The sequence below is a fragment of the Myiozetetes cayanensis genome, unplaced genomic scaffold (assembly GCF_022539395.1).
Source record: "Myiozetetes cayanensis isolate MyiCay16 unplaced genomic scaffold, myiCay2020 scf27, whole genome shotgun sequence".
In the NCBI taxonomy this organism is placed as follows: domain Eukaryota; kingdom Metazoa; phylum Chordata; class Aves; order Passeriformes; family Tyrannidae; genus Myiozetetes; species Myiozetetes cayanensis.
The window spans coordinates 7,604,312-7,626,815 of NW_026087488.1; the positions used below are offsets into that span (position 1 = coordinate 7,604,312).

Below are 22,504 nucleotides of genomic sequence, written 5' to 3' on the forward strand. Positions count from 1 at the left end.
CACTAGGAAGGGTGTTTGCTCCTTTCCTCAGTGGCCTTGCTCAAACAGCCCTGAATTGCTGCTGACTCATCAAAAAGTGCCCTTTTACCCCCGGCAGCACCCTAGGGGTTCCCTTGGTCGTATCTCTCCAGATTTCTGGCATAGTCTGTCCCTGGTGTCATCGCTGGCAGGGTGTGGCACAGCCAGGTATGCTGAGCACACACACGGGCTGTGCTGGGAGAGCTCCACGTTCCTCAGAGGAAGGCGATGGGGGTTTGTTTAAATGTGTATCCCGGAGACAAAGGCTTTAATCATGACACATTTTCTTAGGTAAGATCAACAGACTGAGAGAAATCCGAAATCCTAACGTGCTGTTCTCGGACAAGAGCGCGTTGGCTCTCCAGCAATCGTTTTATTTCTCTGTTTTTAGTTACCTTTTGTAGTTTTACGACAGGTACGACAGGCTGGAGCCACTCTGGTTGTGAACACTTTTATCTCTTTGAAGACTCCTCCTTTTGAAATGAAAAGTCTCTTGGCCGTTCTTAGCTCAAAGGTGGAACTTTATAGGGAGCGGGATGGAACTGTTTGCAGTGGGGGGAACTCTGGAGCAATTTTACTTCCTTTGAAGATGTGTGTTGTTCCTGAAGCCACTTCTGTGCAATAGGAAAATCGTCTGGGGCCAGGCAGGGAGCTGCCAGGTTGGTGGCACATTCCAGGGAGCCCTTGCCCTGCCTTAAATCATCCCTTCCCTGACAGCCCCTGTGCCTGGAGACAGCTCTGGGCGCTCAGAGTAGGCAAGGAGAGTTTTTGTTTTTTTCCAGGTAACTACACAGTTCTGCCCATCGGTGTGTTTGAAGCCTGCTGTGCAGCGCCGTAGAATAATAAAGGTAGATGAAGGGAAGTCATTACTTGGTCGCACTGTGCTGGTGACGCTGGGCAGGCAAGACCCGGCCGCTCCCGGGCTGAAGGGAGTGGGCTGAGGTGAGCTGAGGGAGGATGCCCTCAGAGCCGGGCTGAGGTGAGCTGAGGGGGGATGCCCTCAGAGCCGGGCTGAGGTGAGCTGAGGGGGATGCCCTCAGAGCCGGGCTGAGGTGAGCTGAGGGGGGATGCCCTCAGAGCCGGGCTGAGGTGAGCTGAGGGGGATGCCCTCAGAGCCGGGCTGAGGTGAGCTGAGGAACTGCCTTCCTGGCTGGTCTGAGACAGGCTGAAGGGGAACCCCTCGTGGCAGGTCTGAAGGGACCACCTGAAGCCAGGCTGAGGCAGAATGTGGGGACCCTGTCATGGCTCGGCTGAGGAGCTGAGGAACCGCCTTCATGGCTGGTCTGAGGTGAGCTGAGGGGGGGATCCCCTCATGGCCGTGCTGAGGTCCTGAGGAACTGCCTTAATGGCTGGTCTGAGGTGACCTGAGGAGGGAACTCCCTTTGGGGCCGGGCTGAGGCTGCTGAAGAACCACCTTCGTGGCTGGTCTGAGGTGACCTGAGGGGGAATCCTCTCAGGACCGGGCTGAGGGGCCGTCCAGAGGCGGGGGAACGGACCCCCCTCAGGGCAGCTGGGGCGGGCTGAGAGAGGAGCTGAGAGGGGCCGCCCTCAGGCGGGCTGCGGGGACCTCCTCATGCCTAGTCTGAGGCGGGCTGAGGGACCCACGTAAGGACCGGTCTGTGGGGGGCTGAGGGGCGGCTGAAGAACCGCCCTGAGGGGACCTTCTTAAGGGCCGGTCTGTGGACGGCTGCGGCCGGCTGAGAGGACACTGTCGGGGCCGGTCTGAACACAGCTGAGAACCCCTCCCGAACCAGGCTGAGGGGCCGCGCTGAGGCGGACTGAGGAGACCCCCAAAGGGTCGGTCTGTGCCCGGCCCAGGAGCCGCCCCGCGGTGCCGCCCGGGGCGGGTCTGACGGACCCCTCGGGGCCGGCGGGGCGGGGCACTCGCGGCGGGCGGGGCGGGGGCGGCGGGCGGAGCCTGCCCTGGGCCCCACCCCCGGCCCCGCCCCGCCCGCGCTGTCAGAGGCGGCCGGTCCCGGGCAGGCTCGGGGCGGCCGCGGGGATGCGGCGCTGAGCGCTCCGGTGTCCGTCGGTCTGTCCCTCCGCCCGTCACTCAGTCACTCACTCGCCCCGCGCGCCGAGATCCCCCTCCCGCAGCCCATGATGTGCCTGGAAAGCGACGGCTCCTCCGGCAGCAGCCCGGGCTGCGGCGGGCGGCTGCGAGCCGGCGACGAGGAGGAGGAGGAGGACGGCGAGCGGGGCTGCTGCGGCCGGGGCGCCGAGGGCGAGGTGCAGACCCTGTCGGGCAGGATGAACCCGCCGGCGGGCGGCAAGCACCCCGACCGCCCCGCCGCCCTCCGCAAGGCGCCGAGCCTCGGCCGGGCCCGGGTGGCGGCCGCCGGCATCCTCAGCGTGGGCAACGTGCTCAACTACCTGGACCGGTACACGGTGGCAGGTGAGCGCAGCCCCCGCCCTGCCCGTCCCCGGGGGCGGCCGCCGCCGTGCCCGGGGCTGTCCCGGCGCGGGGGGAGCGGCGGGGATGGAGCGGGGACGGCGGGAGGGATGCGGTGCCCATTGTGCGGCCCCTCCGGTATTGTTCTCTAGTTTGTGCGAATTTTATCGAAAATAAGGGGAGAGTCCTTTGTTCGTGCGGGCTGGGTGGCGGAGCCGGCGGGGTTCGGGAGGGAGCGGCGGCGGGCAGAGGGTGCTCGGGGAGGTTCGGGGGGCGGTGGCAGACGCGTTATCGATCCCGGCACAGCGTGACAGGTGCGGCCGCGGGGACACACGGGCTGTGCGAAACGGGGATGCGAGTGTGTCTCTGTGTGTGTGTGTGTGTTCGGGGGTGAAAACCGCAGCGAGGCAGATCGCTCTCCGCTTTGTTTCTGCGGAGCGCCTGGAACAACCCGGCTGTCCTTCAGCCCTGTGCCAAGGAGGGTCCCTTCCCTGCAGAACTCCCGGGCAGGTGACAGCAGAGCTGGCGGGAGCGGGCGCGGGAGGAGCCGCCAGGCAGCTGCAGTGCACTTTGCAAAGCTCGGTTTTCTGGAGGTAAACACTTTAAAATCATGCGCTGAGGGATGCGTGACGAGCAGCACTGCGTGAAGCGCTGTGTGCCTCGGTGGGTACTACTACTATGAGGCTCAGCTCCGAAATAAATGTGCATTGGGATGTTTACTGTGCCATCCCTAGAGAGGACTCCTCGTTCGTTTCTTCCCAGCAGGGAAGGAGATCATCACTAAACTTTCCCTGATTAGAAACGAAGTAGGCTTGTTGGTAATCAACTGTCTCATGTCATTAGAATATAATGCATATTCTGTGTTTGGCAATACTGATAATTTTATCTTCAGAGCTTATAAAGGGGTTTGGGCATGTATAAATTTTGCTCTATGCATATATATGTTTTAATCACTAGGACTCGATGTGGCATTAAGCAAATCAGATATTTGTTTATGCTGCATTAAAATAATGTATGTTTGTAGGGCAGTGATAGAGTGCAAGGGACATAAATCTAGTCCCTGTTGTCAGAATAAGTTGGCCAGGTTGTATTTGTTTTGTCTGGAGTAGGGAGATGGGGAGGATTAGAAGGAAAATTTAGCTGGCACTGTTGTGGCTTTTTGTAGTAGTATTATTATTATTTGCAGACAGGGCTTGCTCCTTCAGGAAATGTAAAGGCCAGTATTGGGAGGTACTGAGTGCTCGGCTGGTAGTCAGCCTGCTCCAGGAGGAAGCTTGAAGATACAAGGTTAACCTGTTATTATTGAAGGAAATTGTAGTTTGCTCCCTTGCCCTCAAATAGGAACCTCTCTAGCAGAGAGTTTTACTACAAAGCACCATTTTCCTTTAATGCACGGAAAGTTTCCTCTTTGGGAAGCTATTTCCCCCTCGTGCATGCTTAAAAAAGCCCCATAAATCACTACCTAGTTCATCTCTTTGCTGTAGCACCTTCAGCAAGACCTCTGTCATCTGATTGTTCCGCCTGCAAGAACCGAAAGCAGCATCTTTTCTGGGAAGGCTGGAAAGTGCCTGACCAAGCAGAAGATGAAAATGCCTGGCTGCTGCAGTGTGGCATTGCCAGCCCCAGCGCTGCGACTGCCAGTATTGGCAGGGTAAACTCTGCCCTTGCAGTGCTCAGTAACTGCCCTGTGGATCTTATCTGTTAGCACCCGGCCTGCTATCAAAGGTTTGAGATCTCAGACATCAGACTTGCCTCTGGGGACAGAATCAAACTTTGCATGGCCTTTTTGTCTTCTGTCAATTGGTATTTACTTTTCGAACTGGTGTTTATTATAAAGCGCTAATCCCAAACATGGGATAATTTAAATCCAGTCTAATGGGAGAGCTGTGGTAATAAAAATTATATGTTTTGAGCTCAAAACTGACTTGATTATAAAGTCTTCTCTGAAAGCAATCTTTGCTTTTGTATTTTGAGTCCTGGTGCATACCACATGCTTATGTGATGTGCATTTGCAGATGAATCAAGCTGGCACTTTGAATATTCAGCTCATGTCTCAAGACAGGTAATAATTAGTGAATACAACTCTCCAGACCTTCAAAGTACATTTCAAATATGAATTGTTGCAGCAACGTAATAAGGGATTTTAACACCAGCCACATTATGGCAGGGGAAGTAGCATCAGAAGTGATGATTTACCTGAGGCCAGTGAACTGTTGTGAGAACTGGAGTTAATTTCTGGTTCCAGCTCTATTTGAAACAAGTGTTAGAAGAGCATCAGTACCAAATGGAAACTGGTTCCTGAGGATTTGTGTCTCTAGGGTGATCCCTCCTGTGGGTTCTCTGACGTCAAATAGGAGTTGACCTTTGTGATTAACCTTTCTCTTCTTGCCTTACGAGAGTCTTGCCTCTACCCAACCTTTTTTTTTTTTTTTAAATGGAAGTGTTGGGAGCTTTGGGACTTCTTCCTGCCGTCAAATTTAGTCAAAAGCAGGTCAGTGGCCTCAAAAGCAATTAGTAGGCAGCTGACAGACAGATAAAAGCAAACAGAGAATCCAGTTGTGTGGGCACAGTACTACAAGTACAACTTCTCTTACCTGAGAACTTGAGTGCAGTGGTTTTGGCCTTCTAAAAATAAATGCAAGTATAAGAAAAAGTATATATTTAGTGTGTGTGTGTGTATATATATATATATAACAAAGGTATGCAAGTATATATTTAGTATATGTTTAGTCACTAGGAAAAAAGATCATATAGAGAGTTATTTGTTCCAAATGTAGTTCCCTGAGTATCTTCCACTGTTTTTTAACATCTCCACACAGAAGCTGGGTAATGCATCTCCAGTCAATGCAAGAGCATCTTATGTAATAGAAAGAACTGGGCTGACCTCTGCTATAGCATGTCTTGCTTTACTTAAAAAGAAAAGCTTTTGCATTGCTCAGAAGTGAACAGCAACTGTGGTGTTTTGTGGTGCTGATACTCTGGCACAAGGACATTGTGTATAATGAGTTGTTCTTGGGTGGCCTTTTTGCAGGTGCAGCCCACAAGGAAGTGGCTGCCAGTTTTCCTGGGTTTGGTTTAATGACTCCTCACTATGGACTGGATGAATTTAGGATGGGATGTGACTTTTGGCATCTGGGACAGAACTTGGGTGCAGTTTCACACCTGACTCTTTTAAGTTGCAGCTTTTTTGGGAATACATGGTGAAACTGGGCCTCCACCAAGGACTGGCCTGTTTCTTATGGTTTAAGTTTATTCCAGGACTTTAAAAATAAAAAGCCTGCACTGTAGTAGTGGATATTTCAGTCATGTCCTTATTTTTACCCAGAGTTGGGAATTTATACTGTATGTGGAGTATGTTAAAATATAATGATATTTGGGAGGAGCTGTCCCAGACAAAAAGAGGGAGGGCCTCCACTGTGGCTCTTGGAAAGGAAAGACTGAAAACTGTGCTGAGCATTACCAACATGAAGGGAAATGATCCCCTGCAATTTTCTTAATAGGTCTGTGATCATCCTGAAAACAGTTGCCTGTGGAAAAAGCATTCTTTCAAGAGCTGTGATATTTTTGCTGCTGTTGGGAAAGCGAAGGGTGAGGGCAAGGGAGAACAAGCAGCAGTGAAACCACTGCAGGTTTGCCTGTGAACCTGCAGCATTTCAGCCACCTGGCGATGCTGGGACGTCTCTTCCTCCTTAATGAAGTTTTGGGAAAAGTCATCTTCCCCTCAGAAGCTTGGAATGCGGTTTCACAATTATTCCACGGGTGACCTTTTGCTGTTGACGATGAAAACACTGTTGCTTCATTAGGGTGTCACCTCCACCTTCTAATTCAGACGCTACTTCCTGGCATTTCTGTAGTGCCTTTAATTTAAAGGTAACGATTTAATTAAGCTGGAGGACTACCCAGCAAAGTAAATGAGTCTCACTATCCCACTGCAGAAGGGGAAAGCGAGCTGTGGAGCCATCTGCCTGTGGTGCTGGAGTTGGTGGCACAGCCTTGGCTGGTATCAGCTCACCCCTGAGGTTCTCCAGCCCTGTCACACAGGACGTCACAGGCTCTGGCCTGCTGGGTTCGTCCTTTAAGTGTCTGCAACTTGCTAATAAGCCATATTTGTGTTAATTAGCCTCTCATTACAACACGGAGTTGCAAATCCGATGCCATTCTTTGAAGGTACATGCATGCAAATGATCGCTGCAAGTTGAAAGTCGAGTTTCAAACTATGCAGTACGAGCTCCAGCTGAAGGGTTAGGAAGGGTTCAGCACTAACTCCCAAGTGCAAAGACATTCAAGAGGCTATGAGCCAAAACTGCTTCTTTTTACTTGTGAACTTGTGTTTGTGATAGGAACACATCACCTGAGAGCGTGTTTCCCCCTGAGTGAGCTTCATGCAGCCTGAGATCCCACATGGAATGGGATAAGGAGAGCCCCTTCTCCCCTTTCAGCAAGACTGTGCTCAGTGCTTACAGCTGCAGGGAGGAACCCATGAAGTGGCAGTGCAAGCTCACCATTCTTCTGTCTCTTGTTGAGCTAATCTCAGCTGTGGAAGGACTGTAACGTTGGAAAATATCAGAAAATAGTATTGACAGAATGCACTTGGGCAGCAGTGCCACCATGGGAAAGCCTGTGGAAGGATGGCAGTGTTTCACTTGCACAACAGGTGCCTGTGACTGGCTCCAAATTCAGCAGGTCCTGCAGTGGGAGCAGAATTTAGGACTGAACCTGCTGCACCTCAAAAGCAGGTGATAAAAAGTGCTCAGCAGCACCATGAGGGGACTGGGAAGCAGCATCTAATTCCCTACTGCTGTGCTTTCCCTTTGGGATGGGCTTCACTGCAGAGTCTGCTCCTTCCTGTTTTCCAGTTCTTCAGTGAGCTGGCAGAATTTGTTCCAGAGTACTTTACATTTCAAGTGAGGTCTTATTATGTTTAATCATGGTATTTTTCCCTTCCTTGTGCTGCAGCTTTGCCAGATAGTGCCTATCTTTGTTATTATGTGCAGATTTTCCTGTTTGACTCCGAGATCCTCTTTCATGCATGTTGATTAATTTTATCCCCAGAGCATCCAAGCCATCACAGCCAGTGATTGTGGCCCTTATTACATGGAGTTAAGATCCTCATAAATATTGAGTGTGTTCTTAAGAGTAATGTGATGATCTTATTAGTCCCTTGATCTCCACGACTGTCGGTATCAGAAGCTTTGTGGTCAAAAGTGTGGGAATTCTGTAATCATTCCTTCAGGACTCTTCAAATACCATACCAAGCTGGAATAGGGTTAAATTCCATCAGCCAACTAGTATAATTAATAGGAACAAGTAAAAATATTTAGTCTTTATTTTCATCAGAAGCAAATGAGCTGCTGGTCAGGGAGCGTGGTGGGTTACAAAGATTAGCAGATGTTGTTAAAAACTGGTGAATTTTCCCCTAATGTGGCATCCCATAGCTCTTGCCTGGGCTTTCAAGCGCTGAGGAACCTGTGATGGAAAGGTACTGTAACACTGTCTGAATGAAACAAAGTTTGTAAAGGTCCTGAGGTTCCTTTAACTGTTGCTAAAAGCTCCTGGTACCTACTCAGGACATTCAATGGGGAATTTTATTTTACAGACAGCAAATCGGAAATTTGGAGATCAGAACTCCTGCTGAGTTGTTGCTTGTTTGCATCATCATTGCTTGATGTGTTTGACAGACCAGGACATGGCTGTGCAGCTTCTACTGAAGCAGGTGGTGCACCCAAGGGACTTCTGATCCACATCTCTGAGATACTGGAGAGCTGCAGGCCAGGGATGGGAGAGTCTGAAGGGACAAGAGGCAGCACTGGTTACTGAGGGGCTCTGGGAGATGAGCAGATAGGAGTTATTTTGTGGGCAGCACAGCCAAAGGGTGAGGAGGGATTAGAGGGAAGGGCAGCTTCCAGCAAGTGTCTGCAGACAGCATCTCCCAAGCACCGTGAGCTTCATAAAAACAAAGGAGGGAGATGTCTGCTGGAAATGGATAATGGAGGATGATGCCCTTCTGGCTGAGAGAGTTTTGTGGAAATTGGCCCTGTGGATGCAGGGTGCTGAGTGTTCTGGAAGAAAATCGTGTGTGCTCCAAATGAGTTCTATGAAGGACCTGTGAAGTGCCTGTGGGGACAATGAAGTCAACAGGAGCTGAGCAAAAGGGGCTTGGGCCCAGAGCCCAGAGAGGTGGAAGTCAGGTGAACAACACCTCCTGGCTTCCAGAGAAGTTGGGCATGGCCATCTCTTGAGAACTGCATTTTCAGGGAACTGGTCTGAAATTCTTGGTCTGAAAGGCAAGAGGCAAATCTGAGACAGGTACAGGCAAAATAAATGAAAAGAAACCACTCAGACAACCCAAACCAAACCACAACCCCCCAAACCAAACCATTCCTTCCGAGTCCTTAACTGTTGGAGCCCCACTCTGAGGATGGTGCTGTAGAACAGCTCACCCTGCTCTTCCTGGGCTGGACGAGTGCTCACCATAGAGCTGGTGAGCACAGCAGGCACCTCGTGCACCTTTTTGTCTTGGCACATCTGTTTTCCTTGTTATTCTGTGGGTGTTTCTGTCTGATGTAACCCAGCTCTTTCTTGTAGGGTTGCAGGGAAAGGAAGTGAAAGGGAGGGAGCAGTAATTTCCACCCTCCTGGTTTTACAACAGTGTATAAATAATGAGGAGAGTGAGAACGTGTGGGATCGGGGGTGACAGAGGAAGGAACTGAGTCCTTCTGCCAGGCTGATTTCTCTGGACAGCAGTGGAGCACATCATAGGAGCAGTGCAGGAGCTCCTACTATTCCATACTTCTGTTTTTTTAGGGAATAAATATCAATCAACCTTCTCCAGAACTGCTGATCTCCTGCCACAACTGAAATGGTAGACCACTTTTAACTGAAGAGAAGGGAGAGGAAATACAGAAGAAAAACTCAGCTAAATGCCTTGCCAGACCTAAATTCAGGCTTCAGAAATCTGAATGCACCAGGGTTATGTTGTTGGTGAACAGTATTGTCTCCTATGGAGTTTCTCTGTTTGCTTCTTTGTTTTTAGGGTTTTTTAAATCCCTTTCTTATGCTTCTGCTGGTGGCCAGAACAGAAGAGCAGAGGGAAAAGCCCAGGGTTTATCCATGGAATAGCTGCAGTAGCAGCTTGGAGCTTGGCTGGCAGAGTGAGAGAACCCTGTGCTGGAATGAAAATCCTTTCAGCCTTGGCATGTGATGATTTTTTTTTATTATTATTATTATTATATTTTAAGGCTGCTCTGAACCAAAACTGCAGTAATCCATCTTACTCCTTGTTCAGCCTTCTGCCAATAATTATGTAAATAACAGATCACAGTTAATTATTTGTTTCAGAAGCTTCCCATTTTCTGCATTTGTGTTACAAACCTGTCATTACTGTGTTAGGATGCCAGGCCTGGGACCTGGCAAACAAGAGCTGACAGTGGCAAAGGGCCTCGTGTTTCTGTGAGACCTGCAGGGCCCGACTCCAACCTGCCTGCAGGTTGACTCTGAGTCCCTGCCTGTGCTGGGATTTGCTGGTCTGAGCTGTCTGCACATTCTGCTTCCAGAGATCCTTCGGGAGGGTTTGCCAGCAGAGCAGTTCGGAGCTGGAAGGGGGGAGGTCCTGGCCTGTTGTTGATTTGCAATTTTCACTTCTTTCTTCCTGTCACCTTGTGCATTTTGTGTTTAGTGCCTGTGTGGTGGCGATGACCTTGGGTGTTTTGCATTTATCCTGGCTTAGGTAGTTGCTTCAGTCCAGCTTTGCCAGCAGGAGGGTGGTTTGGGGAGTCCACAATTCCTGTGTGCTCTTGCTGTGTTCCTCTACAGCGAGACTTTTCACTTGTCAATGTGAGACTGACAGGATTTCCTTCCTCATCATTTTCCTCAAGACACTGGATTTTCATGTTTGCATTGCCAGTTGGTTTTCTCCAGCTCACTTGTGCTTGTGAACTCTATCCCAGCCAGAGCCACTGTGGATTGGCACGGGGGAAATGCTCTGATGTGACATCAGCTGCCCAAGTGCCACTGCTGTCCAGGCTTTGGTCCTGGAGCAGGTTGGGGTATGAAATGTTGGTTATGAGACTCTGAATCAGGGCTGCTTTAGTGCCTTGGGCCAGGCACTAATTTTGTGCAGTTTCAAGCATGCTGTCGGTGCTAAATAGTAATTAATATGGAATTGCAACACTATTAATAAATACCAACTGTGCAAAACTGTGCAATAAGGAGAAATTATTTCTATTGCACCAGCGTGGCTCATAAAGAGGGGTCATTGCCTGTGTTGGTGTCTGGGCCATTAGAACTCAGATGCTGAAGCATTTCTAATAGTCTTGTTATTTCCGTCTGGCAGCCTGAAATGCTGACTAACTTTCAGGATAACAATCTTCTGTATATTCAGGAAACAAAATACCCAAGGGCCACTGGTGAGTGACAGCTCCAGTGCTCTGATTAAAACTGACAGCTCCTGATCAGCTCCGTCTTGGATGTGTTATTTCCTCCTCTCATGGGGAGGAGGAGAGGGAGGACAAAACAATGATTTCATGTGGTAGCATTAGGATATGAGGCTTTTTGTTTTGTTTTCTTTGCAGTTTTTCAGGAATTTGTAAGTCAAAAGTACCCAAACAAGGTGTACCTGAGTAACAGTGCTTGGAAAGGTGAACACTGATCTCTCCATGATGACTTTCCTATTAAAAAAAAATACAGGAAATCCCACGGTGGTGGCTTTTACTCATTGATTTTTGACTGCAACAACGCTGTGCCGAGGTTCCTGAGCGTCTGATGATCAATGGAGATGTGGTGTTTTGTGTGGGGTTTTATTCCCAACTGGTATTAAGGGGATGGAAGATAATTTTTTTTTTCCCCCTCTAAGTGAGAGAAATCCTGGTGCTTTTGTTCATCTGGGCCTGCACAGAGACTGCATCAGGAATCCCTCAACCCCCACTGAGAGCCCCTGTCACTGCTTGCCTATTCCATTATGGCAGGGTCTCGGTAGAACTGCTAAAGTTTAGTGTCACTTGCTATTCCCTTCATAAAACAGGTGTTTTTAGATGGTGGAGATTTGCACCTCTTGCCTGTTGGCAAATTCCAGCTTGGCATAAATGGGTGTTGCTCAGTTACTTCGGAAGGTGAGGTGTGTGACCAGCTCTGGAAGGCAGTGCACTGTTTATAGGTGGTTTAACACTCATGGGTAGACCTTTCAGGACTTAAGTTTTGGGTCACAGTTTTAAGCCCCTGGGGTTGGGGGCACTGGAGAAGGGGGGGGGGCTCTTAGGAGCTAAAACACCTTTTCAAGTAGAGTTAGAACTACCTGTTTCCTAAAGGTGTGCTGAGGTGCACAGGGCATTAAAGCACATTTTTATCAGCAATTTAGAAGTGCAGTGGGGATACTTTAAGTTATTACAAAGCTACCAAAATTTTCAGGTATTTGGACTGAGGATCAAGAGGGTTGCAGCAGTAACTGAAGAAGAGAGAAGTAAATCACTTCTCCTCTGCATTTCATTGGGCTTTTAAAACTTCTGTTTAGGCTCAAAATCATTAATGCTCCTGTAGTCCTATTATGTTCAAAAATATGTGATGGTTTAAATGTCAAACTGCACCTCACTGCAAGCTTACATTTGCCTCACAAGTGTGCATTTAAATCACTTGCATTGCTGAAAGCCACTTAACAGGAATAAATTAGCAGTGGAGCTGATGTTTGAATAAAAACAGGAGTTATGTGAGTGGCTGGAGAGAGCTTTCTGTCTGTAAGCACATGTAATACAATCTGAATCAGAGTTAACATTCTTGATTTAAATATTTAGTCAAGCTCTATTTGTACCATTTTCTGTGTGAATGGGAAATGTGTTCGCCCCCATTTAGGAATTACTGGGCTTTGTAACCTGATGAAGTTTGGGTTTATTCGCTCAGACTCGCGCAGATGAAGCACCAACAGCTCCAGTCCTGAGTGGGAGAGATTTCCTGGGCCATTCCCACCTGCAGCAGGAGGTTTGTGTGTTCAGCAGGAGCCCAGCAGTGGCTTTGTCCAGGCAGTCAGAGATGTTCAGCCCCTGCCAGAGACTGCCAGAAAACAACAGGCAGGCTCAGCCACGGTGTGCCCATCCCTGGTTAGTAGATTTAAATCACTGATCTGATAATTAAGCTGTTTGTAAATTCAATTAATCACACTTTCAGCTGGCAAAACCCGCTATTTTTCAGTGCTTCAGTTTCCTGGGTAGCTTCAAACAAAATAAAACTTCTGCTTTAGTGAAAGAAGCCCTTGAGAAGGAAAAATTTTAACAGCACAGTTTTCCCACTGTTTTCAGGGGTTTCTTTATTCTGCAGGAGCAAGGGGTTTTTTAATTTTTATTTTTTTTTTAATCAATGCCTTTGACATAATATAGAAGATCCCTGTTTGCAGCTTCCATTCAAACATGTGGACTCCAGTTGCCTCTGCTGGTGTTGAGTCATGAAGGCAGGAGACCCAAAATGCAGATCTTGCAGCCATGCAGGAAGTTTCTATTTTTAAAAAATAGGTTTATAAGTGTGGTGTTTCTAAAATAAATGAGCTCCTTTGTAATTACACACTTTGGATATTAATACATATAATTTTGAAAGTATAATTTAGACCCCGGTAGGTAGTGTCATGACAGTTTTAAGGTAGATTTAAAAATATAATGTATCTAAATGTCTCAACAGGAGAAATTTTTCTTCTTCAGTGATATTCCTGGGCTTAGTCTGGAGGAGCTGATCTAGACTCTGGGGTGGGTTTTTTTGTTTTTTTTGGTTTGGGGATTTTTTTTTTTTTTTTTGGGCAGAATGCAATAGAGACTGAATTGTTCTGTCTTTTAAAGGAACAGTCCCTGGGAGCTTCTCTGAGATTTCGGGGCTAGAGGGAAGCAAGAGCACACTTTGGATAATTTTAGGCTACAGGTTCTGGTTGGAAAAGTCTCTTGGCAGTTGTTAAAAGGCCGGGCAGTGAAAGCCTCGGCCGGTGGGGAGCTGGCAGGGCGAGGACCCACAGGTGTTGTGGACAGAGCATCAGTGCGTGTGTGTGGTGCTCACCCCAACCCCAGACCCTGCTGCCCTTTAAGGGATTGTTTTCCCTTTCAATCCCGAATAGCGTCCCTCCAGCCGGAGCCGCTCCGTGCTTTGCCGAGGGCAGAGCGAGTCTCTCCCTGCGTGTCCCGGAGCCCGAGCCGTGTCGCACTGTCCCTGTCATCGCGCCGTTCCACACGGGTGCCCTTGGGGGTCCTGGCTCCTTCCCTGCGCTCCCCTCTCTCTCTCCCTCCCTCTCCCAGGCTCTGACTCGCGTGTGATCAGACGAGGCATCAGCACAGCCGCAGAGCAGAAGCGCTGCTGTGTTTGGATTGTCCCTCCCCGACGCGCACAGGCGTTCCGCGGTGTGCACCTGCCGCTGCTGGGACTCGTGTGCCAGCAGCCCGTGCTGATGAGCCTTCCCTGTTCCCGCTACCCCCATTAATAGTTTTAAGGACACTTTAATTCCTTGCCAGTCCTCTAAAGCTTGTCTTTGTCCACAAACGCTCTGCGTTATGTTTGTAGGGGGGCCAGTGGCAGAGAGCTTTCAGAGCATGGAGTGGGAGCTGGAACAGGCAGTGTTAGGAGGGGTCTGTTAAACACATAAAGGCAGCAGCCCAAAACACCAGCAATTGCTGGGCAGTGATAGCTGTGAGGCTGCTGTGTCATTGGAGCTGTGGCAGCCACTTGTGCAACGCTGCAGATTTCTCTTTGAAGGTTGGTAAAGCCTTTCTTGCTGTTGCTATTCAGCTCCTTGGGCATCGTGCCCTCTCTGGGGTACAGGGCTGCTGCCCTTCTCCTCCGTGCCAGCCCCTCCTGCCCGAGCAGCTGCACCCTGGGCAGGGTGGAGGGGCAGCCCCCGGGCTGTGAGACTTGCCAGGGCTGCCTGAGCCCTTCCTCTGTGCTCCTCACTGTCTGCCCAGTCCCTTGGAGCCACACCAGCTCTGAAACCACTGCCTCCATCACTGCCTACAGGCTGTCTCCTTATCTCGTGAAGCCATCTCATTTAAACACTTTCCACTCCAAAGTACTGACTTGCTTCCATCCAGAGCTCTTTGGTGTCCACTCTCTTTCTGGCACTGAAGATTGCTGGGACAGCATTGTGCAGGGGAGCTTTATCAAAGCCCAGCTGAGATAAGCAGCAAACTGAGGAGTTTGGTTTGCTTTGGGGTTCGTTGCTGCAGCCCCCTCACCGCCATGGGTAATTTTCCCGTGATGGATAACTTGCATGTGATGGATAATTTCCATTTGGGCAGTGGATGATGCCTCTCTCGCTGGTGGGTGTTAGAGGTGACAGTACCCAGGGAAGGGGGGATCCCTGCTGGAGCTGGAGAACACTGGTGGAACTGAGCAGGGGGCAGCCTCCCTTGTTGCTCCTGCTCTTGCCTTGTTAAAAAACATGATAACCTTTTTAGCTGCTCAGTCTCTCCTGTAGGTGATTGCTAAATGGAGTTGCTTATGTACAAGCAAGCTCAAACAATGGGAAATATATGAAATCCGAAGCCTTTCTTTGTGCTGGGGTGGGAACGTTCATCTTGCAGCGGTGAGGAATGTTCACCTCACGTTTCCTCACATTGTGTTCAGCAGATGGGCTGTTTCCTCCTCCTCCTTCAGGTTTTGGTCTCTCCATTGGAGGCAGGGGCCGAGAGGCCGTGCTTGGATGGGCTGTTAGAGTAATTATCCCAGTGAACAGGCACGGCTTTAAAGATGCTGTGGTGCGATTTTATTGTTATTGAGTGGAGCAGGGTGGAAATTGGCTTGGTTCTTGTTTTGTTTTTCCATAGCTCAGTCTATTGACATGTAGATGAGGGAGAGTCACATTGAGAAAGAGCTGCCTTTTGACTCCAGCGGTGTCCCCAACTGGGGAGAAGGCTGAAGAATGCAAGGGAACCTAAAAAGAATAACCCCATAGCTGACAGCCTCCTGTCAAGCAGCGTGTTGGCAAAATTGATGGGAGTTTTACCTCTGCTGGGTCACTCTGTCACTGTTAAATAGTGAGAGAAACCCCCTGCACAAGCAGGGGCACCATTTTACACATCCTGAGGTACAAGAGTAAGTTGTGGGGAAACAGCGTTCTTAAACAGTTGCTCTCAGCCCAATTTCATGGAAACTCGAACAACAAAACAAATACAAACCCTCTTTTTAAAAAAAGCCCTTAAAATAGAGATGAGGTTAAAAGGAGACTGTGTCTAATTTTGTTAGAGTTGTGGCCCTAATTTGTCGCTTCTGGTGACTTGAATTCCTCACAAATTGCTGGTTTGTCTGCAGCTCTGTAATTCCCACATGCTGTAATTTTGCCCTTAGAAACCTTGGCCAGGGGCAGCTCTCCCTTTCTGAGCTGGAATTTGGAAGGCTTTAGACTCTTCAGTGTGGGCTTCCTCTGCCCAGTGGAGGTGGGGGCAGGGAGGATGGAGCAGCTGTGGGATGTGCTGGGACAGAAACCCCCAGGGATTCCACTGGGAAGGCTGTGGGGACGAGCAGGGCTCTGGGGTGCAGGAGGGGTGAGGGAAGACAGCCCCTGGGTTGCACCTTGGCTGTAAAGGTTGTGTTCTTTGGCAGCACTGGAACCACCCAGCAGAAGGGTGGGCTGGAGAACCAGGCTTTCTTCTCCTAGGACACTTCCAAAGAGTTACTGCAGGAACAATTCTGAGGTGTTTGCTATGAGAAAAACCCAAGAATCTTCCAAGTCATGTTTTGTGCTCTTTAATTCCTCTCATTTGCACTCTCGTGACCGGGGACAGGACTCAAGGAAGTGGGGTATGAAGCTGAGTCAGGGCAGGGTTAGGTTGGGTATCAGGAGAATGTACCCAGAGGGTGGCTGGGTGCTGAACAGGCTCCCCAGGGCAGTGGGCACGGCCCCAAGGCTGACTGAGCTCGAGAAGTGTTTGGACAACACTCTCAGGAACGTGGTGGGACTGCAGGACCAGGAGCTGGACTGGATGATCCTTATGGGTCCCTTCCAACTCAGTATATTCTAAGATTCCATGATTCTCTCAGCTGCTGGAAGGGTCAGATATTGCTGTGAGAGCCTTTGGCTGCTTTGGAGTCACTGACCACATGCTTTGAACTTGAGCTCTCACCCAGTCTCTTCATTTTAGGCTGTATGTTTAACTGTTGTGTCATGAACTGAAAGAATATATCACTTATTATCAGGTCTGAGAACTTGAAATGCTGAGATGAGAGATGGATTTGTGGGTTGCATGTTTGGGTTTCATCTTGGTTTGGAGTTCTGAGAAATTAAACCTTATTCTTGGTTGTTTGCTTTTTACATCAGTTTTATTCTTCGAGCATCCCCTGTTTTAATGGTTGTTAGTACATTTGGTGTGGATCTCTCAAGTAAGAGGACATGGGGAAATGAACTCCAGCTCAGCCAGACCCAATACACCAGTGAGTGGAATTAACCAGCTATTCAGATCCTTGAGGGCTTATGATGTAACTGAACCTGTGGATGGAAGTCACTCCTGAAGCACAATTTAAGCTCCAGATATTCTGTACTTTTCTGCTCAGCTCTAAAATGTAACAGAGTGTTGATGCTTACTAAAGTAGTCACAGATGCTGCTTAAACAAATCTGAAAAGCCTGGGGAGGGCTTTTTGGTTATACTCTGATTGTGTATTATTTCCATTTACCGTTACTGCAATTAAGGACACGGTTTGTGCTGGTTATGAGCTCACAAGTGGCAGTGATGACTGCCAGGAGACTGGATCTCCCTGCACATGGATCACCTGTTCCATCCCTGTGGGCACACATTCCTTCACTGGCCTTCCCTTACCTGCAATCTGCTGTTGGCACCTCAGCTGATAAGGGTCACCATCATTATCTCTGCTTCTCAGCAGACTCATGGGGTTCTGTGTTGTTTAACGGGAAGCAGAACGTGGGCCTGCAGTGTGCTCCTGGGCACACCCAGGCATGGCAAAGAGGCCCAAACCACATGCTGGAATTTGATGGAAGAGTGTGTAATTTAGGCATAGTGCTCTGCTTGATAGGCTGCAACTGTTTGTTTTTCAAACGTGCCGTGGAAATGTCAGTAGTGGGTTTGTACAAAGACATTTGACTGGGAAGGAGGAATGTTTGTTTTGGGCTGAAAAGTTTCAGAAAGGAAAGGATACACATATCTTGATCAGGAAGGAAAATAGCTGGGCTCAAGGCTCTTCATGTTAGTGTGAACCCAGGGCAGTTGCAGAGTGTTTGCTCTGGACAGCTGGGACCCAGGTTTTACACTGTATTTCCCTGTGGTAGGAAGGATAGATGGAAGAAGGAACAGAGAGCTCAGGCTTGGTTTTGGGCCCTGCCATGAAGTGTTGCTGTTGGAGATCCTATTTTAGAAGCCCCTGTGCTCTTCAGCTGCTGCATCCCTGCCAGTGGTAGAAGCTGGGAGCAGGAGAGCAAGGAGGGAGGATTGGGAGGGGGCTCAGCCCTGTCAGGCTCACATGGGAACCACAGATGGCCCTTCCTCCAGGGCCACCACCCTGCAGACCTGCCCTGTGCCCGGGGATAACTGGGCACAGCCTCTGCTTTCCCGCCCAGCATAGCACATAAAAACCCCTCCCAAGCAATCCCTGCTCACAGTGGATCTGTGAGTTAGTTGTTATTATTAATATCACAGTGTTGGTGAGGATGCTGATGGGCCTTGTGCTTGGAAACTGGGAGCAGCCACCAGAAGGGTCCAATCCCAGAATGGCTTCTCAGAGAAACAAAGGCATCTTTTCCTCTACCTGCTCCAGTGGTTTCCAGGCTGCTGGGACAGCTCTGATGCTCCCCTTGCTGCCTGTTGTTTGGCAAGGCCTTCCAGTGTGTCAGAGCACCCTGCTCCTGCAAATGAATAGGCAGTTCAATTTGGGAATGAGTTGACTGGAATGCCTGATTTCCTTTCACACCTCTGGTTTGCAGCTGACCTTGGTGGGTATTAAAACATGGAGCCTTCCCTGCATTACACTGAGAGAGTGTGTGTGAAAGGGGGAAAGAGGGTAAGGGCTTTAAGTAACAGTGTGATGGTGGAGGGCTTTTAAATACCTGCACTGTGACAGGAGTTGGTGATGTGATTCAGAACCTGATAGCTGATAAGAAGAGGGAATAGATGCAACTCAAAGTGCTGTAAGAGGCTCTGGAACCAGGAGAGGATTAGGACATGCTGCAGCTGGAATAACATGTCTGGTCATTTCTGGAGGCTCACTTGAATATTTGTAGGCAGTAGCATTGTTAAGTTTGTCTTCTAAGGCAGATAAGTAATTGTTCTGTGAAGGGAGGAGAAAGTAAAGCAGAAGCTCAGCTTCCCCTTTGCTTCCAGGTGCTCCCTTCCCACTCCACTCTGGGCACAGCCACACAAGGAGCTGCTTTGCCAGGTGACCTGGGGAGCACTCAGTGGATCAGGGCAGGGCAGCTTTCTGGGAATAATGAGCTGATAAGGAAGGTATTGGGACACTGCTGATGGGATAAGGAAGGTTAGGCAATTGAATTTCTGTGGGGGTGAAACCCCAGACAGTGTCCTTAAGCCACTGGTAGTATTTTGGTAGCCAAGCAAAAGGCAGAGGATTTTATTTACTTGTAGTTCTGCAGAGGGCTTGTTTCCCAGCAGTTACATGATAAAAAAGGGCACTGAGTTGGTCAGGACAGACCCACAGACTCTTTCAGGTTGGAAAAGCCCCCTTAAGATCCAGTTGTTCCCCCAGCACTGCCAAGGCCACCACTCACCATGTTCCCAAGGGCCACATCTACATGTCTATTAAACCCCTCCAGGGATGGTGACTCCACCATCTGCCCTGGGCACCTGTTCCAAACCCTGACAACCCTTCCAGTGAAGATATTTTCCCTTCTATCCAATCTAAACCTCCAGCTACCTGTCAGGGGGACAGAAATGATGCCTTGCTTTGTTGTGTTCTCCTTTCATTTGTGTCTCTGTTAACCCATGGCCTTGTCTTGTGACTGAGCGAGGTGTTGGTACGGGGAATCCTCATTGTTCTGTTTGCAGAGAAATAAATAACAGTGTGGTGTCAGTGTCTGATGGAAGCTCACACCCTGCAGATAATAATTGCCACAGCTGTGGCCACAATAATGAGTAGTTTGCCATGAGACTTAGAGATTAAGTAGCTTTTGGATGTGATGGAGTTGCATTCTGGATTTGGAGCCTGGCTCTTTTCTGTTTTGGGGGATTTTCTGCACAGCCATGTGGTTCTGTGGAGTTGAGTCTGAAGGCACTCGGTAGCAGCTGTTTGAAGGAGAATGCCAGATCTGCCAGGGGTAAACAAACCCCCAGGAGGTGGCAGTTCTTCAGTCGTGCTCCTTCCAAAGTTGGGACTGATTCTGTGAGCGTTTCCTCGTGGAATGAGGCAGAGCTTGTGCCGCTGTCAGATGGAAACTAAAGCACAACAAATGTCTGCTGATGGCTCTGAAAGGATTTGCCTTCTGGGAAGCTTCTGCTTTCCTTGCTGATGTTGAGGGAGGGGGGAGTCTCAGAGAATCTCAAAGGATTGTTTAGATTGGAAAAGACCTTTAAGATCATTGAGTCCAACCCTTAACCCAGCACTAACCATGTCCCCAAGTGCCACATCTACAGGTGACTCCCTCTACCTTTATTAACCTCCTTCCTTCAGTCCTACTTTCACTGGAGCTCAGACTCTTTACCCTGAATTGGCCCAATTTCCTGTAAAAATAAGTACTTAAAAATTATATAAGCATAAAGTTTATTAGAAAGTACATAGCAGGGGATCAAGAAGTCCTTTGCATGTGTTTAAACAGTGCTTGCAGTGTGACTGCCACCAGGCTTAGACAATTTTGTGGCTGCTGCTGCTGCTCCACCACGGCAGAAATCCCATTCCAGCTGCGTTGTGTGCAGGGTGTAAATATCAGAACTAGCAATTTTCCTCAAGCATTTTCTTTGCATTTGAATGGAGCCCAGGAAGGAAAAAAAGGGCATCTGATCTGACAAGCAAACCTGATGATAGCTCCAGGAAAAAAAAGGTTTTTTGGTTGTTTTGGGGTTTTTTTGTTTTCCAAGCAATTTCTGCAGTTTTTCTCCCCTTCTCTATTGCACCATTTAGCTGGATGGAGATATATTCTGCCTCCAGCACCCAGCAGGAGCCTTCTGTCTATAGATACTTTATGCAGTCTTTTCTGTTTGCAGTATCCTAGGGGTGCTGTGCCTGAGGTGAATAATTTTTTTTCCTCCTCTCTCCCCCAAAAAGTGGCATTAATAACAACATAAAAGGAGGAAATGATACGAAAAAGAAGGTAGGAGTAGGGTGGAGAGTGTCTGCATTTGACAAATGCCTCTGTCATTGCCAACACCTGCATCTTTTAACATCCAACACCTCCTGTTGGCCCCAAATGTCTGCAGTCCTCCTCTGGGCCCTCAAAGAAGACAGGGAACAGCAGTTTGTGACCCCACAGGAGATGAATTCATGGTGTTCTAAGAAATTACAGGCCATTTAAAATGCATTAATTGCAAGAGATTCCTCTCAGTCTCTGCCATTGCAGATATCAAGTTGTGGGTTTTTTACTTGTGGCAGATGCTGATAATGGACACAGCCAAGCAAAGAAAGAAATCTGAAGTCAGTTCCAGGGTGGAAAAGGTTCAGTGTGTGTGTCTGAATAATGGCCATGCAAAAGCCAAACTGCTGGTCCTGTTTCTGAGCACACACAAGGAAAAATCTGCTCTCTTTGGTTTTGGTTTCAGGGTGCAAGGAGCAGTTCTGATTCCTCAGAGTCAGTTCCATCACAAGCTGGGAGCAAAATGAGCAGGAGACAAAACAAAAATCAAATCCATCACTTGGGAATTTGAGTTGACACGAATGGCAGGTTCTTTCATTCTGAGAGGAGCAGTCCAGCTTTCTGAAAGCAGGAAAAAAAAAGAAGTTAAGCTGATTTAGGAAACAATTTTCCTGAAAAAAAACCATAAAAAATATATATATCCTGCAGTGCTGGTAAATATAGGATTTTAGGATTTGGTTATGCTTACATGTAGAAATCTCTCATGGTTAAAACAGGGCCTCGAGGAAGGGATGGCTGGCAACTGTTTTCCAGCCCAGCTTCTGCAGTGAATAAATGGGTGATGTGGCCCTTCTGGCTCCTAGCAGGGATGTGTATTAGCAGGCCAGTATTTTCCATGTGTTTGCTGCATGCCTTGGATTTCCTGCTGAGATAGGTGTTTAAAAGCAGCAGATACGGGACAGGCATTTCTCCAACCACTTCTGTTCTCTGTCCAACTTTTCGAGAGCCACGTGACAGTTCCTCAAAACTGAACCACTTTCCGTGGGGAACACCAGGTGCCCTCCAAGCTTGCCTGGGGTGTTTAAGTGAGGTGTTAATCAGGCTCATTTCCCAGGCAGGTTGGAGTTCCAGGGCTATTTGTGCATTAGCACAAGTTATTTTCCCCTCGGTCAATTCCAGTTTTCTTTTTTTCTTTTTTTGATCCTTATGAAATTCGAGTCTGTGGTTGGGGATTGCAGGAGCCTGAAGATGCAGGAACAAGACTTCCAAGGTGACCTGCTTGTGAGATTGTGCTCCTTGTTGCCACTGCTGTAATGAGCAGGTGTAGAGTGAGCAGGAGGAGCACACAAAGAGCAACTTTTTTCATTTTTTTCCCCAGATTGGATGGCAGGTAAAGAAAAATCTCCTGGCTTGTTTCCCTTCCCAAACCACTTCCATTTGGTCCTTCCTCACTTCACTTTCTCTTCCCTGCCAAGCCAGGCAGAGCAGTGAGTGCTCAGCTCTGCACTTGTGCACAAGGCGCTTCCAGCTTTGCCAGAGAGAGGAAGAAATTGGACAACATAAATGGAATTCTCTTTTGTTTGATTTCCTTCCTCATTGCTGCTGTCGTGAACATGTGAAAATTACCTCTAGCAAAACACTTAAGCTGAGATATAATCTGCCAAGGGAATTTGGGCATACAGTACCTGCTTAAAATAACAATAAATTAGACAGCTGGATGGCCTATTCTCAGTGCAGCTTTGAAAGTCCCTGCCTTTAACTATAATTACAAATAAGATTTAAACAGTGTCATTTATTTCCACGAGCTGGCTGTGAGTCACGGATTGCATCTTCCTAAATTAACCAAAAGATTAATTTTCTCCTGGTTTTGTTTCCATTCCCCCACCCCCCCACC

At 48.6% G+C, this 22,504-nt stretch overlaps 1 protein-coding gene across 3 annotated transcripts in view; it reads left to right on the forward strand.

Annotated features, from left to right (window-relative positions):
* Positions 1-1,985: 1,985 nt before the first annotated feature.
* The window catches only part of LOC126643540 (sphingosine-1-phosphate transporter SPNS2-like), a 122,759-nt gene continuing 102,240 nt past the window's right edge, over positions 1,986-22,504 (forward strand). For 2 of the 3 annotated variants that reach the window (XR_007629763.1, XM_050321964.1), the window contains exon 1: positions 1,986-2,413. Coding sequence is in view for 2 of the 3 variants with exons in the window: in XM_050321964.1 (XP_050177921.1) it covers positions 2,119-2,413 (295 nt within the window). In the remaining variant the exon portion in view is untranslated. The remainder of the gene's footprint in view (positions 2,414-22,504) is intronic. The other variant, XM_050321963.1, reaches the window with a different exon arrangement.